Here is an 18,645-nt window from a genome sequence, read left to right on the forward strand (position 1 = left end):
CTACTATGAGGTCATTAAGATAAATGGAGCCAGATCACATAGGTTCATAGATAGATAAAACTGGGTATCATCTCCATAGCAAAGAAAATGTACCCAATGTTTTCTAAAAATATTACCTAATGAAAGCATGTATAATATAAAAAAGTACTGGTCCCATCACAGAACCCTGTTGAACTCCCTGAATAGCTTTTGTGTGTGAAAAGAGGCTCCTCGTTCACATGAAAAAACTATAATCTACATGTGTGATACGTGTGATTCACTACAGTACTCTTGATACCAACAGTGTGTTCTAATCTCTGCCGTAACATATTTGGTCAGTGATATTGAATGCTGCAATAAGGTCTTGCAGGCCAAGCAGTTAATAGTCAAGAGGCCATAAGACTTTAACTGGTGCAGTTTCTGTGCCATTCTGCACTCTAAATCCTGACTAAAAGATTTTAAAGTAAACAATTCGTTTGAAAAATGTTCATTTAATTGTTTGACAACTACTCTTTCAAGACTTTTTGAAATAAAAGGTTTGAAATTGGTGTACAATAGAAGTGTTTTTGCTTCAAATCGCACTACAATCTATGTAAACTCACAAAGACGAGGAAGATGAGAAACCTCAGACAACACTGCACACAAATCACTTTTACATCCCTTTAACAGTATTGGCATTTTAAGTGCTGTACTTTTTCATCATTAAAATAATAAAGTTACTTGCTGCCTACCAGTTGTGTCAAAATAGTAGCTTCCTTTTACGTGATAAAGGTTATCCCAGGACAGTAAACAAAGCAGCAAACTAAGGTTTTGCAAAAGACAGTCTTAGCTTCCTGATAGTTATGCAAATGAGCTTTCAAAAATATTTGCATGCACCCTATTTCAGGGTAATCTTTGTCTTTACAGAGGGAGGACAAAATAAACAATCGATGCGTGTTCTGTGCCCAACTATACTTCATGAACAACAAGCACCCAAAGTAAGAAGTGAATGTTAGTTGCTGCCATTTCTTTTTAATGCTTTCTTTGAATTATTTTCACTCTAAGCAACACACATACATATTTAGATGTTTAATGTGAAGTGTGTTTAATAAATCTGTTTATATTAAAGTACTTTCAGGAACAAGTGACAAAAAAATAAAACTGCCCAGTTTTGTCCTTAAAGGACAAAAGGTTTTTTTTAACATTGAAGGAGGTACAAAAACTCAAATCCTTACATAAGAATAGTTTTATTAGAAAAAAATTTCTATGCAAGGAATTAAAAACAAACAAAAAAACAAAACAAAACAGAACTATCAGGTTTTAACTATCAGGTCAAAACAAAATTTTTCATTCAACATAATTTCATGGACAAGTCTGTTACTTAAAGGGAACCTATTGTACTATTTTTGATGTAAATGAGAACCCTGTAAAACAACTTTTTTTTTTTTTTTTTTTTTTAGGAGGGGCAGCCAATCAAAACAAAGTTAGCTTACAAGGAAGTGGTAGGCAGCTAAAACAAAGGATAAACTGCACTACAGCAAAGTGGAAGATAAAAAAATCTACATGTATATATTTTGAACTGGAAATCTTGCAAAGCAATTTTACTGTTTTAGAGTTCAAGAATAAAAATACAGAAAAGAAAACTGACAAAATAAGTCCGCTTTAAGGTGACTTCTGCTGAAGGCGGGTCTAGCTTCCTGTGCTGTGGCATATCACAGAACAACCTGTGCAGACTATTCTTCCATGGGTTTTATTGAAAACACTATAACCTTTGAACAAAAGAGGGTCAGTTTTAGCACTTCACCACTTCTACAACCACAACATCCCTCTGTTCCTTTGGTTATTCAGTGAGGTAGAAGTGCATTTTGTCGTTTATGTTCTTGCGCTCTGGATTGAGGCGCTTAAGGATCTGTGCCAGCACGTTGACAGTCTGCTCACTGCTCAGGCCGGTGCGCTTAGTCTGGAACTTCTTCAACAAGTCTTTAGTGGTCATTGGTTTACGGATCAGGTAGCGGCGGACTGCTTCCTCTGTCAGCTGCACATCACTGTGGGGTGAATGAAAAGTAAAGAATACAGTTTAACACTCATATTTACATTATATATCTATTGGTGTATTTATGTTAGCCTTCTGAATCGTAAGACAAGCAGGAAGAAATAACTGTGTGTCTATGAAACTGTATTGAAGAAAAAAAAAAACCTGGACCTTACCTTGAGCTTGGGGTGGATTTGCCTGATTGGGGTTGAGGTGTGCTCTTCCCAGAGGGAACAGGGCTCTGGGTGCTGGGTTCCATCTTAAGCTTTTTGGCAGCAGGTGAGTCGATGCTAGGACCTTGTCTCTTACCTGGAGACAAGACAGAGAAGACAAGTTTGTTTGGAATGGAATAACAAAAAGAGAAGATTTGAGAGTAGAAAGCTACTTGTGAAGGTCCTGCATATATCTACGTATGTACACTATACTGTGAACGTATGAGCATTTGTGTGGGCTTTCTGAGAAATCACCTTGCTCCAGCTTGCTGGCGGCAGCACGGAGTGTGTTCGAGGTGGAGGCAGAGTCTAAGGATGGAGTTCCAGGACGGCTACCAGTCCTGGAGCTGCCTGCAGAGCCACGGCCACCAGCACGTTTAGGAGGTGTGCGTTTCTTCTGAGATAGGAAGGAAAAGACGATAATTGATGAGAATGCAAACAAAGAATGAAAAATTCCAATATAGAATAACAATCCGCACTAATATGAAATACTCCAAAGCTTCAGCATTACAAAACTGGTCGCACACTGGTCGAGCCATTGTTTTATTAAGCAACAACGGTACTGATGTTAATTATGATAATGATAGGAAAATATATTACAAACTAATTTGGCTTAAAAAGAAATAAATGTGAATTTGTTCAGTTACGCACACTAACCGCCATGAACAGAGCAGAGGCCGTCTCTCCTTCGATGTCACTGTCATCTGAGCTGTCTGATTCTCCACTGCTGTCTGTGAAGCACAAGAACATAAATCTGACTACTCATACACACACATTGCTCACATATTTTAAAATACTCCATTCAACAGTACGTGTTGTGACTTTTTTTTAAAATTTTTTTTACCTTTTTTCTTCTTCTTCTCCATTTGAACTGGGGTTTTCTTCCCTTCCTCCTCCTCTTCCTCCTCTTTTGCTTCCTCATCATTCTGTTTCTCCTCCTCACTCTCTTCCTCACTTTCAGATTCTTCATCAATCCCTACAAAAGGATAAATATTCAGAAACAATCTAAATGCATTGATTAGTGAAAAACTAGACACTTCTGGCAGGTATCTGGCCATAACGTTCGTCCAGATGCGGAGCTAAGTTATATGAGACCTAAGTCATTTTCAAGATTGTGTCTACTCAGGTCACCTTCCACTCACCTAACTTTTCAATGCCTAAAATAAATTTTTTGACACTGTATGCATAAAATCATATGTTTGGGGGTGCCTGTGCCGCAAAAGATAGAATGGTGCGTCTACCAATCAGCATGTTGAAACCGTGAGTCGCCTGTGATGCATCCATCAGATTGTGTTCCTTTAGGGTTTGTATGAATGTGTGTGAGACTGTGTGAACATCCAAGTACACGTCCATTTACATTTACTGTGTTTTATAGCTTCACTTTTATTGAGTATTTTTAACAATAAATTGATCTGACCTTTAGGGTGTTCCTCTGCTTTGACAGGCTTTCCCTTTTCCGGTTCTTCTTCTGAGCTAAATTTGAAACACAAAATAAATGAATAAATAAAACAACAAACAACAAAAAAAACCCAAACATTGTTGATACAGTGTGAGTCTTTGTGTGCTACCGTGTAACGGATCTGACCTGCTTTCATCTGACATATAATCCACTTCTAGGCCCTCGTAGTCTCCGTCATCGCTGTCTTCCAGAGCCTCGTTGTCTTTACTCTTTTGCTTCTTTCTCTTTGCTTTTCCTTTCCCAGCATCTTTTTTTACCTTTGGCTTGCTCTCTCCATCTGTCCAACAAAGCCAAAGTGTTTGAAGGAAGAAAATCAAAAGATGAAAGCTGGAGACGTTTTACAATAGTCTCTTCTTCTTGTTGTGTCTTTCTCCTTACCGTCCCCCATACTGCTGTCACTGTCATCACTGCTCATCTCCAGCTCGTCCTCCAGGTCATGAATGCGCAGGTCACCCCCTCTTCCGCCCCCCTTCTTTTTCTTCTTCCCAGATTTTTCTCCTTCGTCTTCGTCTTCCTCACCCCGCTCCTGCTCTCGAAGACGTCTCTGAAGCATGATGCTAAAGTGATTCACCACCTTGTTCCGCCTAGAAAAACAGAGGGTGACTGTCTTAAAATCAAACAATTAACATCTAGGGTCAACTGAGTACTTATTTTTTAAGTACTCATTTTTCTTCATCACTTTTAATCCCAAACCACCCCCGTCCTTTCCCTTTCACCTGCCCCACTCCTCCTCAGCCTCCTCAGCAGTCAGAGTTCGGTGTTTGGCCTGTGGTGTAAAGTTGTACCAGCCGTGAACAGGAAAAGCCTCGAAAGCTCCATCGGGACACTGCGTGAAGATGTAGTAGGATGCATTTTCTGTAACGCCACCCTTCTTTATACCTTTGAACCTTAAAAAAAAAAAAAAAAAAACATTCTTTACAGACATCAAGTCACCGAGATTTCTCTAAATAATAACTCTTATAATACATAATTTTATCTTGCATTACCAACACTTTTGGAGAGTAACTCAGAGGGAGTCTCTCTACTCACCTCTTGCCAGCTTTACCATTAACCTTGAGAATCCAGGGCTGGTCCTCCACTTTGAATTCACGCGTGACGATACCAAACTTCTTCCGACGAGCTTCCTCGCGCTGCTTTTTGCCAAACTCACTACCTGCTGCGCCTTCAGGGGTCTCTTCCTCCCCATATATCTTCCGAGCACTCATATCTCTTTCCATACGAGCCTGGGGAAAGGAGAAAGAGCAATGGAAAAGTGAAAAAAAAACAAACCCCAGCCTACTCATTCCTAAATTTATCACATCTTTCTCGCTCTTTTTTTTTTGTTTAAGGCGAATAAGACTGGCTGATATTCCTTTCTCATATCAACTCTAGCTCTGTCATACTGAAAACCTAAGCTTTGTCTGTGAGGTGTAGTTAAAGTATGAAGCCCACCTGTGTCCATGTTGAACAGTTGACTCTGTCCCCTGCATTGAAAGCCATTATATTGTACTTCTTGCTAGTGTTTCTATGCAAAGAAAAAAAAAAAGAAGAATATAGTGAGTTATTGTGCAACATAACTGAGCTCAATTCATTTGCGTGACGCAAATGAATTGAGCTCATCTTCTAATAGTCATGCACATGCACGTCTTCAAGTGACACCTAGAATGACCAAAACACACATGAACACATGCAAAACAGTGACATAAGGCAAGTCCTGTGCACACAAATCTCTTTGGATATTTACATGTGTTACTCACTTGGGGACACGCACGATGTATTCTGTGGTTGAGGTGCTGCTGCTGCTTCCCTGTAAGAGAAAAAGTGTTCTTGTTGGAAGCCTGTCACATTTGAATAATGTGCACACCATGAAAGCCATGTCGGACCAGTACAGCTCAAAAGTCTTGAGTCTCTTCCTTTATATTTACAAGTAAAATGGAAATGCAATAACTTACTCAAACCACATATAAGGTAAAAATGGAGTTTGTACAATTGTAACAAACTTTAAAGTCAATATTTAGTATAATTTGCTTAATTCTTCAACACAGCCTGAACTCTCTTATCCAAGCTTTCTTGTCATTTCTTCCAAGATGTCTTCTGTAATAGTTCCCCAGGCTTCCAGAAGAACGTCCAAAGCTCATTTTTTGACAACAAACCTAATCAGACACTTAAAATCTTTGCCAACCTGATTGGACAATGTAAAGAAGACCACAAAGGATCAAAGCATTTTCAAGGAAGACTATGGAGACAAATAAAAGCGAGAAAAGCACTGGAAAAAGTGAATATTTTTTTTGCATCTGCTGTCAATGTAGTTTTTAGAAAGAGAAAAAAGAGAGAGAGAAAAAAAAGGGAAACTGGAATTAGCCAAACTGAAATGAGCCGAACTGTAATGAGGTACAACACTGGATAATCTTTTGTGTTACCTGCCTCTTTCATGCTTGAATAATAGGTCAGTGTTAAGTGGTTGACAAACAAACCGACCAACAAAAAAACAAAAAACGAAAAGCAACTCCTCTGAAAATAATTAGGTGCAAGGACTGGACTGAAAATGAGTTTACGAAGCAGCCAAAGAAAACTCCGTCAGAAAGCCTGGAGAACTGTTTCCAAAGACCACTTAAAAATACAATTAATTCTGGCTACTTGGGAAAAAAACATGGAGAAATGAGGGATGGCTCAAGACTTTTGCACAACACTGTAGATTCACGGCATTAAACATAGCACAAGAGTGGATCAAATTATCAAAAGAAAATAAAGACATACTTTTGTGTTGTCAAATGAAAGCTTACCAGTGATGTCATGGTTGGTTGTCAGTCTCTGGATTTACGACACCACATCAACAGCTGCTTTAAGCGAGGTGGACACACCGTTACGAAAACAGAGTAATGATACTAATAAGATAATACATAATAATATATAATTCAGTCAGTTTGTGTTTATTTTTAACTCAGATTATCCAGCTGAGAAACAGAGAACCGAAAAGGTCTGTGAAGGTACGATATCCCTGCACGAAGACATTCAAATAATGCTTTATAAGCGTTTTCAGCAAGTTATGACAATTTTAGGATTAAAACAAACGCGGCAGAATAAAGGAAACCTATCCCCCTTCCATGACTCATTTGTAATATTACAAGAAAGACTGACTAAAGTTAAATTAGGCTAAAGTTATACGAAACGAGGTGTAACTGATGTTTATATCTTTGTACGTTAGCTTTAGCAGCACCACATTTTGCAAGCAGCTGTAGCTGCGGTCTGTAGCTAACTGTGAAAACAAGCAGGAACACTGTAAACTCATGAGACCTATCCATCTTCGACCAATGCAAAAAATATTGGAAATTAAAAAGACTAAATATGAAATATCGGCTCATAAATGATTATATACCGTCTTACCGCTGTGTGCACTCCAATTGCACTTGTTCCGTTTGCCTCTATGGTCAATAGGAAACATTTACTGTAGACATTGGTTCCTACCAGTCCCTTTGAAGGGTTCCGCTTGTTCCCTTGTATTCACCAGTTTATCTTGTTTAAGAGTTTCTTTCTACCACCCCACTACTCATCCACCGAGGAAAATATTTCCAGAAAGTGGCACTACCTTTAACGCAACATTTTCAAACACGTGTGTAAGATGATATCCACAATCTGCACTAATAAACTAGTAAAATGTGTGTTTTAGGGTTTTATTAGTTTTAAATATTCATTTTGTGAATAAATGCAATTTGCCTGTGTGAGAAGCAATTAAAGAGACATAAAATATCCCTCATAGTACCTGTATGTCAATAGCATTTAGTGTGTAACAGAGGATTTAGCGAGTGATTACAATGATAGCCTGCTCTGTGGAGCAGTTTAATTCAACCCTGTTTCATTTATATTAGATATACATTACACACACACACACACACACACACACACACACACACACACACACACACACACACACACACACACACACACACACACACACACAATATTAGAGACAAAAGAAACCCAAGAATGTGTCACATGTGCTTGAATTGCAGGCTCTGACCATAACAAGAACATACCTTGACATGGGCCTTAGAACACGTGTACAAATTTGTCCTATATGACTTATCAAAACCCTCCCAGAAGTAACAAAACAAAAAGAGAAGTGTATTTTTTAAAATTTATCTTGTCAACTAGTAAAGTAGTATTGATTGTTGCCTTTACTTTCCATTATCCACATTGATTGACTCACAAAAACAGCACTGCCAAGGAAACATGACATTAAATGCTACAAACACTAATAAGAAAGAGAAAATTTGATGAACAATCTGAACTGACTAATAATAATTACTTATAGGCACTTGTTTATCCTTTATCACACATTTGACTGTTTAACTTCGACTTGTCGCTGGTCATATAATAAGGTCATATAATAAACTTGTTAGCAAGGAAGAAGACTATGGATTTGACCAAGATTAGATCGAAAAGCTATGATAAAGGGAAACAGATACACAGTGTATATATATGTATGCACGATACAGTGCATAAGATAAGCAGTGATTAAATAATGGGCTATTTTAATTGCAATCCTTGAACATGTCTGCTACAAATGGTGCACAGTGACTGTATTTTTTTTATCATCTTCAATTTGTATTTGCATTATCTCTTTGCATGTTTAAGGCAGGATTAACTTTTTTGGGAAGCAATTCAAATTTCACAGTGTGTGCTACAAGTATTCAGGACTGACGAGCAGATGTCATTGACACACGATGTTTCGTATGATGATGAATTACTTTGCTTTGTCACTTCTACTTGGTATGTAATTTTCATTCAATTCAAAATAGAACCTGAAAGCAGAAAAAAATCTAGATTTTTTTTTTAATGAAAAAAGCTCTTTTTGATTGAAATTGTATTTTGCCTTTGATAAATGTTCTGTTGGCAGTCCTAAAGAAAAATACATCTGAACATACGCTTTTGGTAACCCTCAAAAAAATTATTATAGCAAATATTTGACCACTCTTTTGCATTTGCATGGACCCGGCTTTAAAGCGTAGTCCACATATTTTTAGTAGACTTGAGGTCAGGGCTTTGGGAAGCTCATTCCAGAAGCTTTATGGATCATTTCTCAACAACTGCAGATTCCAAGATCAAACAATTTTATGGAAGTACAAGTTATTGTGCTGTGTCATTACTTTGCCAAGTTTTGAAAGAAGACACACTGTGAACCCAAGATGAGGGGACATTGATTAGGATGTGTAGAAACAAGTGAGGAACCACCATGTATTCATGTGTGTGTATGTTACATATAAAGCAATAACACATCAACAGAATGCTTGTTTTTTTATAAATAGGTGTGAATGTGGAAATGAGGCAAGTTGTATAAAGTGCTTTAAGTTGTCAGGTAGAGTAGAAAAGCACTATATAAGACTCAGTCCATGTAGGTGGATGAGGATTGTTGTAGTTATTTTTATGACTATTTTGATTAGCATTTATTTTGTCACCTGGAGAGCATACTTAAACTTGCAAACACAGCACATCTTTCCATGCCGTGTGCACTACATTAATATATCCTTTGTCATGTTCCTTAATGTATTCTACTAAAAAAGAAAAATTATACAGTCTTGGAGGCATTCCTCAGTTTGATTCAAGTGTAAAAATGAAGTTGGTATGTGACATTATAGAGATGGTAACGTGAATGATTACTTTTCAATAGTATAACAATTTAACAGTAATTTTTAAGATTAATTAAACATTTCTATAACTTTTTATCTTCTTTGTTTCAGGTTTGCTTGTGATACCTGTTATTACTGTGTTTCCTCCTGGTATGAACAAATAAATAGCCAATATATGTGATTTAAAATCACCATAAAGTAATAAATTATGTGTGATAATTATTGTACATATTTGATTTGCATTGTGCAGGTGCTCTGGGAAAGTCTGGGAGAGGCCACTATCAAAGAGATCTTCAACTCCCACCTCTGGCAGAACTTTCACAGCATTACCAGGACACTGTAGGTAAGGGGGGCCATCAAGCTGATCAAAGAGCTCTGGGTAGAGACCACAAAATTTAGAATGTGGATACAAGTGGCAGAAATGAGCCTTCTCCAAAGGATGGCTGGCCTCTCTCTTGGAGATAGGAACCATGCTGAATGATAATAATACAAAGATTTACACTAATGTTTGTTCTAAATAAACTTCACAAACAAACTAAAGTAACAATAAATAACTAAAAACAAAAGAAAATAAACTTCACTAAATGTCAATACTGTTAAAGTTTGCAGCTGGTTTGTTATTATTCTTTTTGTCAGATATTGATGAGTGCCAGAGGACTACAGGGATTTGTGGTCCTAACTCAAATTGTAAGAACACCGTCGGGTCATATATATGCACCTGTTTGAATGGTTTCAGTGTAGCAGATCCAACACTGCCACCTGGAACGTCCAATGGATGCACAGGTACCAATAAAAACACAAAATAACAAAATCTATTTTTAATGCAGATTTTAACTTGGTAACTGTGGTATGTTTAGATATTGATGAATGTCTTGCCAATATCTGCGGGCAATATGGGTCCTGCACCAATACAATTGGAAGCTATGTGTGCAACTGCAATGAAGGCTTTCACATTCAATCAGATGCAACCCCTGTTTGCCAAGGTCTGTATTATTATTTATGTCATGTGTTTGGTAGGAAAATCCTTTTGTGTGTTTGAGTGAATATAGCTTGTAGCATAAAGTTCTTTGAGTGATTAACATAATTAGAAAAGCATATTAAGTGTAATTTTCAGTACACAAAGAACATAAATTGAATTTGTTTACACTGACTGTCTTCTTTTCAGATAATGATGAGTGTCTAACCTCATCTATCTGTGGCCCTGATTCTATCTGCACAAACACACCTGGAGCTTATACCTGTGGGTGTATACCAGGTTACGCACCAACTGATCAATCCAAAGAACCCAGCATGACCAACATATGCACTGGTATTTACAACATATTTACAAAGGCACTAGCTGAAAACTGTAGATATAGGCAAAGAGACTGCAGTTTAATATGAAAAAATGCAGAATATATACAAAAGAAACAGGTTCAGTCTCACAACCTGCCGTAGTATTTTTTGACCTGCAGCTTGAATTTGATTAAATGTGTGTTACAGATATTGATGAGTGTGCTGCCCATGTGTTGAACATCTGTGGAGCAAACTGTAACTGCACAAATTCAATTGGATCTTACAACTGTACCTGCCTTACTGGTTATCGAGTGGACAATCCACATGTTATAGCCAGCATTGCTAACCCATGCAATGGTATGTGCTATTCCTATGCTCTTTTGTTTCCAAAAGCAAATAAATATATAATTTCCAAAAAACAAACAAGCAAGAAAAACAGCCCCTTGTGTTTCTCTCACCGCTTTAGATGTAGATGAGTGCAGTGAAACTCCTGGACTGTGTGGTAACCAAACTGTGTGTACTAATGCACCAGGCACCTTCTATTGTTCCTGCCCTGATGGATTCTACCCATCAACTGGTGTAATTTGGAAGGCGGGCATCACTTTTTGTAAAAGTGAGCAAAGCTGACTTCAAAGACATTTTAGATTTTCAAAAGTGTTTAGAATTTAAATGTATTTTTTTAATTTACTGACAGGCCTTGAAGACATTCTAGATGAAATCAAACCTAATAAGGTAAGACTCGTGGTGATTTATGTTTTAGAGGCTAACTGGCTAACTTTTTAATGCATAACAAAGTTCATTAATAACCCGTTATGTTTCATGATTTTGATTGTAAGTTAGTTCTTTGATAAAGATCACTTTTTCACAGTAATACATTCGACTGTAATTAGACAGTTATACAAAACATAAATCCCCGTTTTTTAAAGATGCAATCGTGTAGCAAACATAAACTAAACCCAAACGTTAATTTCAGGATAAGACAAAAGAGAGAGCTTTCCTTGAAAACTTGGGTGAAGACCTGAAGAACAATACAGGTGTCCTTTTACCGGATGTGGTACGTAGTTAAAAACGTTAACTTGTAAATGCTACACAACAAATAGGATGTAACGTGATGCACAGAAAACCCGGCAGTTATTTTTTATCTAACGCAATTTTCTCCATTCTTGACATCTTTGCAGACAGTTGCAAACTGCTTTTCTACATCTATGGTACTAAAAAGCAGAGTCATAGCTTTATATTTCCAGTTTATTCATTTCATTTGCTTGTTTATTTGTTCATTACAATAACTCAAGTCTTCTGTAGATGGTTTCAGGTGTTGGAACACTTACCAGCACAAGCAGTGAAGGAGACGGGGAGACTGGTAGTGTTATTCTTGGCCTCTCAGAGCAGCTCGTTGTTGCAATGACTCCGTCGACTGAGACGAAAATAAAAAAGGAAATGCACACTTCAACAGTGGGTAAGACCAAGCTCAACTTTACGCTAATAGGTCAAGTTTGAGTTCTTAGTAAATACAAACATAATGAATGCATATCTGTGTTCAAGATTTGAGTCTAGTGGCCATTGGTTCATTGAGCTATGATAGCAAGAGTTCATCCCTCTCTGCCAAGGAATACGAAATGAAAATCAACTTGGAGGATCTAGCTAGGGCCAACAATGGTAAGAGCTTTTTTTTAAAATGTTGACTGACACAGGTGCATCAAGATGAATGTGGTTGTTGTTGTTGGGTTTTTTTGTGATGTGACCACTTCCAGGTTCTGTATCAGCCGCCTTTCTGACGCTAGATGGGATGGAGAGCATTCTCAGTCATCAATACTTCAAAACCAAGAATTTGACAGAGATGTACTCAGATGTTTTAACTGCCATAATACCAGGAATAAACACCACCAACCTGACAGAGCCTGTCAACTTTACAATTCAACACAAGGTGTAGCATCAAGATTGTACATATAGAGTGTTGTGAAAGTGTTTGCCCCCTTCCTGTTTTCCTGGATTTTTAGTATGTTTGTCACTTAAATGTTTCAGATCATCAAACAAATATAAATAATAGACAAAGATAATGCAAGTAAACTCAAAATGCAGTGTCTAAGTGTAGGTATTTGTCATTAAGGGAAAAAAAAGTAATTGCCCCCTAACCCTAATAACTGGCTGGGTCACCCTTAACAGCAACAACTGTAGTCAAGTGTTGCAATACGTGGCAATGAGTCTTTTACAGCTCCGTGGAGGAATTTTGGCCCACTCGTCTTTGCAGAATTGTTTTCATTCAGCCACATTGGAGGGTTTTTGATCGACAGCGTCTCAATCTGATTAAGGTCAGGAATTGGACTTGGCCACTCCAAAGTCTTAATTTAGTTTTTCTTAAGCTGGAGGTGGACTTGCTGATGTGTTTTGGATAATTTTGAATCATCATCAGCGTGCCTCAGAGTGAGGTCTTGAACAGATGGATGATATTCTCCTTCAGGATATTTTGGTAAACAGCAGAATTCATGGTTTTTCAGATCCTAAGGCACCACAACAACCCCAGATGTAATGGAACTCAAATCTCATTAGTACACAAAATATTTTCCAAAAAGTCTTCAAGATCATCAAAATGGGCTTTTGGCAAAGGTGAGATGGGCCTTTTGGTCAGAACTGTTTTATTTCTTGAACTCCTCTGTGGATGACATTTTTGCCGAGTCTCTTTCTTATTCTTGAAGCATGAACTCTGACCTTAACTGAGACATGAAGCTTGCAGTTCTTTAATGTTGTTCTGGGTTCTTTTGTGACATCCTGGATGAGTTGTGAATGTGCTCTTGGAGTAATTTTGGTAGCCCAGTCACTCCAGGAGGAAGCCAGGAAGCTTTCCAGACTCATAGCTATCAGTGACTTTGTTTCTCCGTTGTTTCTTTAGATCGTGGTATGATGTCTTTCTCTCTTTGTCCAATATTAACATTTGTGTTTAATATGCAAGACACCAGGAAATCAGGAAGGGGGCAAACACTTTTCACACCACTGCATGTATTGAAAAAGAATCAGACTTTTTATTCTTGCCTTTGCCTATTTTTTTTTTTTTTTAGGAAGTACCAGATAATGGAATGGTCACTTGTGTGTACTGGGAAGCCGGAGAAGCCGAAGGTGGACAAAATGGAGAGACGATGCGTTGGTCAGAAGAGGGTTGCTGGGTTGCATACTCTCACAAAAACTACACTGTTTGTAGCTGCTCACACCTTTCTACCTTTGCTCTCATAATGCAGATTGGGGAGGTATGTCAGTTACATGTTGGTAAGGTTGAAGTCTTATTACTTACAGGACTTAACATACTTGTACATTTTTCAGATTTGATTAAAACTCCACAATTTGACAAATGGAAACATGCAGTGTATATAAGCGGTTAAATCCCTTTTTACATTTTAAGTGGAAGAAATTTTTTTTTGTAATCAGTCAAAATTTCTGTAGAACTTTAATTTGGTATTCTGTCAAACTGCTTTGTCAACAAGTATAGTACACTTTACACACCCAGTTTTAGACAGTTTATCCCACACTTCTTGGCATATGCAGAATTAGAAAGAGACACAACATTTCACTAGCAGGGACCACTCCCTTGGTAACGATGAGCAATGAGGGATGAAGGAGTGTGATTAGTGCTGCGGTTTGGGGAAGGCCTTGAAGGCCCCTGTACTAATGAGAAATAAAGGGAGGAAAGGAAGAGAGGAGAGGACAGGAGAAGAGAGGAAAGAAAAAAGGAAGGGGGGGGGGCATGAAAATGAGAACAGCAGGTATTGGAGAAGGGGGGCTTTTATAGCCTGAGGCCAGAGGGGGCGCTCCTGAAATTCAGATGATATCTCAACAAAAATTGCTCTTAAAAAATCTCCTGGATCTTAGACATTTGTCAGCTTTAAAGCATTTCAATAAGCCAATAAGTCAAGCACAGTTATAGCCAAATTTACATCCATTTTCATCAGTATCCATGTATCTCATTTTCAGCCTGTGCCACAGAATGACTTCTTAGAGTGGCTGAACCGGATATGTGTGATTATTGGACTATTCTTCTTGGCTTTGGCCATCTTTACCTTCCTTCTGTGCAGCTGGAATCCCAAAATTAACAACACAGCCCGTCTCCACCTCTGCCTCAACCTGTTTTTTTCACAACTGCTCTTGTTGTGGAATGACAAATACACTGATAATAAGGTACAATGTGGCTAAACTCCAAGAATTATCAAAAGATTATCTATTGTGTTCCAATTGTCCATAAAGCTTAAACATATTTATCTGTCTCTACAGCTGGCCTGCACTGTCATGGCAGGGCTTCTCCACTTCTTAATTGTTGCCAGTTTTGTGTGGATGTTGCTGGAGGCACTACAGCTCCACTTGTTGGTACGGAAGCTCTCCCAGGTGAAAGTCATTCAAAGAGATGGCCTCCCCAGGCCTCTTCTCTATCTGATTGGCTATGGTGTTCCATTTGTGATTGTGGGTGTTTCGGCACTGATGTATTCTGGTGGATATGGACGTACTGAGGCTAATGTGTAAGTCAGACACAGTGCAATGCACCGATTTATGCATTAAATCCTTTTATTACTAAATGTACAAGACTGGATAATGGTCTCTGATGTGCGTTTGAATTGCAGATGCTGGCTGTCAGAAAAACGAAACTTCAAATGGGCTTTAACAGGGCCAGTGATAGCGATCCTTGCTGTGTGTCTATTTTTGTGTTAGAACTGTATTACACATTACATTTTTTTCTTATAATGATAATTTGTCTCAAAGTTAAATTACAAATCTGATTATTTTATCAGATGAATTGCTACCTGTTTGGTGCAACTTTATGGAGTCTGCGGCCCACCTTGGCTAACATAAAAAGTGATATCTCTCAGTCCAAAGATACAAAGTAAGTTTGAGGTTTGTTTAAAAAGCAAGTTCAAATTCTGAGTAATCATTAAGATTTTTGTGCAGCTTTTAAAAAAAAATGTCACTCAGTAGAGACTCCAGACTAAGTGCGATTTCCATTCTGATTCTGATTATTTGCTAAATGACAACACAGATTTTTCCCTATTTCAACTACAACTGACATTATATAAAAAGAATAATCAACTTTTTTCAATGCAAAATATTATTTGCATAATAAAAAATAAATAAATAGATAAATAAACTTTTGCTCCAAACTCAGTAAGTTACAGGATTTTCTCTTTCAAGCATGCTAATAATTGAATAGAAATGAGCTGCTGTATACCTTTATATCAGACACTTGCATCATTTTCCCGTATACTTATGAATTCCCCGGATGAGAGGACATCAACCCTTTCCCCTTTTTTCTCACCTGTCTGTAATTTTCCTTTCACAGCTCTTGCCTGACTCTCTTACTTGTGGTTGGTTCTGAGCTCTGAATAGTTTAGCTTGACTCACTTTTCATTTGTTGGCTAATTTTTAAAAAGTACAGAGTTAAGTGTTTGATCAGGTTTGTCATAACAAACATTTTCTGTGGTCGTTTACTTTGGCGAACTTTGTGTCTTCACTCGTGGTGGGGAGTTTCCATGCTGACAACTTGTTGGCATGCGCCTGTGAGTGTGCGCACAACTATTTGCATGCGTTTCCATGTGCAAGTAAATCATTTTTTATTTGTGCACTGTGAGTGTGTAGAAGTAGTAGTTTGTAACAATTTGCTCATGAAATGTATGCGCAAGACGCCGACCAGCCAGTCCCCCTTCTGGACCAGAGAAGACTGGAAATTGGGAGATACCTTTCCCTTGCCAGACAATCAGTTCATCTCTAGAGACTAAACATGTCTTCCTGTTTGACTATAAGTGCAGTTACAGTAGAGAAATGAATTCATTTAGCATACTGACTTTTTTATTTAACATCCTGCTCCAATGTTTTGTAAAGAACTGTAAAAACCTTCTGTTGTTCTGTTTGCAGGTTGATTTTGTTCAAGATACTGGCCCAGTTTGTTATACTTGGCTGTACCTGGATTCTTGGCCTGTACCAGACGAACCTGTTCTTTCAGGTTGCTTTTATAGTTCTGAACTCCCAGCAGGGTACTTTTCTCTACATTGTCCACTGTGTCCTCAACAAGGAGGTAGACTCATTATACCAGTGTTTCTTAACACTTTTCTTACATACTGTATGTCAAACTTTTTATAATTCATTCTTTATATTATTCCTGAGTTCAATTCTACCATCAGGCCGGGGTCTTTCTGTGTGGAGTTTGCATGTTCTCCCCCTGTTTGTGTGGGTTCTCTCCGGGTACTCCGGCTTCCTCCCACCATCCAAAGACATGCACTTAGTGGGAATAGGTTAATTGAGTAATCTAAATTGCCCATAGGTGTGAATGCGGGAGTGAATGTGAGTGTGAATGGTTGTCTGTCTCTTTGTGTTAGCCCTGCGACAGCCTGCGACCTGTCCAGGGTGTACCCCTGCCTCTGGCCCTACGACAGCTGGGATAGTCTCCAGCGCACCCCGCGACCTTGAAAAGGATAAGCGGAAGCGAATAGATGTATTCTTTATAAGAGAAAAAAAATTAAGTTAAAATGTAGTTAAATAAAAGCTAATCTCTGCCCCACTAGCAATGGCTCTGTGGCTTTATGGATCTATCTATAGGGAATGCACCACATTAAACACCTGTTTAATAATGACCAGCTCTGTGATTTAACATCATCTCTAGTTAAAACATATTGGTAGTATTTTTTATGAGTTTTATAGTGAGAGTTATTTCATTTATTTTTCAAAATGTGCATTTATTTCATATTCTAGATTAGAGATGAGTATGTCAAATGGCTGACCTGTTCTTTCAACAAGACCAGAGAAGGCGGCTCAGTGGTAAGTTTCGCATAGCAGTCACTTGACCAATAAGACTTTTTAAATTTAAAAGCTAACCTGTGTTGCAAATGTGACCGCATAAAGCGTTGCTTTGCTTGTAATAAATTTAAACCTTTTGTAACAATTTTTTTAGTTTTTCTAAAGTATCTGCACTACTTTTTGACAGAGAAATGCACCATCAGTGTCCGAGGACTTGGACATCCCTCAAGAGCACAGAGGGTGATGTTGATAAATAAGTGAAGGAAAGATGGAAATGGAAGATTTATATACTTTTCTGCTGGCAACTGTTTACTTTCTTGTCAAATATTTGAATTTGTACTGTGAATCAACCTTATAAGTTCTTTCTGTCATGAAAAATTAGTGCATTTTATGTAATACTTGTTTAAACTTATTTAGAAAGTGTTTTAAACTACTACTTGCTGATTAAATGTCCCAAGTGTTTCTCCCAAATGTTCAACTTTACTTTGAAAAGGTTATGGCCAGATATAGGTGCGCCCAAATCATACATCAGATCTTGGGTTTCACAACCAGTTATTAGGGCTAGAGGACAATAACTTTTTCCACACAGGGTCAGGAGGGTTTGGACAGCATTTTTTCTTTAATAAATCTAGTTGTTAAGCAAACATTTGCTTACTTAAGTTTTAGTTTTGCTTATTTAAAGTTGCTTAATGATGACTGATCAGCAATTGACCAATGATTGATTCAGTGGTTGGAGTCAACTATTGTACAAGTGGCTTGTAATGCCCAGTTTTACAAGACACAGTAAACTGCTGTTAATGCTTTAAAGTGGTTGGTTGTGGGATTTACATACTGCTTAATTTGACTCAATAAAGTCGCCTGACACCCAAAGTTCTGTTTTTTGTCACCATTTAAACGACTTTAAAGTAAATACATTATTTACTTTAATTTAGAATTTAGGTGGAAGAAAGTTGGTCATTAATTATCAATGTCCCATAAAAAGGTTTACTCATGGGTGCCTTTTTGGCATGAGGAAAGGAAGGAGTCTTGCCCTTTTTACAGGCCTGAAATACAGCCCCCCTGAAGCACAGTATGGCTACATTTTTCATGCAGGTGCCATGATTACTGCAGCTTGATGAGAGCAGACAGTAGGGCACTGGTGGAGGGCAGCCTGAAGGAGGAGTAGTTGGTAATGTAAAGCAAATGCAGGCACTGATCGTGTACATATGAATTAGCATACACAAAACACTGAAACGGTTCGTTTCGAAGTAGGAGTGAGCTCTGATGCAGGTTTTGACTGAAAGCTTGAAATGTTTTTTTTTTGTGTGAAAGGACAAATATTCAATAGATCAGAAATAC

The 18,645-nt window shown here is 37.9% G+C and overlaps 2 protein-coding genes across 2 annotated transcripts; one reads left to right on the forward strand and one right to left on the reverse strand.

Annotated features, from left to right (window-relative positions):
- Positions 1–1,366: 1,366 nt before the first annotated feature.
- gtf2f1 (general transcription factor IIF, polypeptide 1) lies at positions 1,367–7,061 on the reverse strand. The gene is made up of 14 exons (XM_085352313.1): positions 7,025–7,061; positions 6,424–6,477; positions 5,398–5,447; positions 5,093–5,165; positions 4,691–4,884; positions 4,378–4,548; positions 4,040–4,245; positions 3,788–3,938; positions 3,620–3,675; positions 3,047–3,178; positions 2,860–2,933; positions 2,458–2,599; positions 2,167–2,299; positions 1,367–2,003 (listed from the first exon to the last, which is right to left on the reverse strand). The coding sequence occupies exons 2-14, from the start codon at positions 6,433–6,435 to the stop codon at positions 1,799–1,801; spliced, it is 1,599 nt and encodes a 532-aa protein (XP_085208439.1). The 5' UTR covers positions 6,436–6,477; positions 7,025–7,061; the 3' UTR covers positions 1,367–1,798.
- Positions 7,062–8,191: 1,130 nt separating this feature from the next.
- Positions 8,192–17,551, forward strand: LOC146633532 (adhesion G protein-coupled receptor E1-like). Its single transcript, XM_085351861.1, has 22 exons — positions 8,192–8,207; positions 9,379–9,417; positions 9,518–9,610; positions 9,904–10,050; positions 10,125–10,250; positions 10,433–10,576; positions 10,750–10,899; positions 11,009–11,155; positions 11,237–11,283; positions 11,522–11,596; positions 11,721–11,750; positions 11,845–11,998; positions 12,085–12,198; positions 12,294–12,466; positions 13,596–13,781; positions 14,503–14,706; positions 14,800–15,041; positions 15,144–15,210; positions 15,312–15,403; positions 16,429–16,588; positions 17,263–17,328; positions 17,495–17,551. The coding sequence occupies exons 1-22, from the start codon at positions 8,192–8,194 to the stop codon at positions 17,549–17,551; spliced, it is 2,529 nt and encodes an 842-aa protein (XP_085207987.1).
- The last annotated feature ends 1,094 nt before the right edge of the window (positions 17,552–18,645 follow it).

The sequence above is a fragment of the Diplotaxodon limnothrissa genome, linkage group LG4 (assembly GCF_057381915.1).
Source record: "Diplotaxodon limnothrissa isolate DT_005_m linkage group LG4, D_limnothrissa_male_GT1.1, whole genome shotgun sequence".
NCBI classification, from domain to species: Eukaryota; Metazoa; Chordata; class Actinopteri; order Cichliformes; family Cichlidae; genus Diplotaxodon; species Diplotaxodon limnothrissa.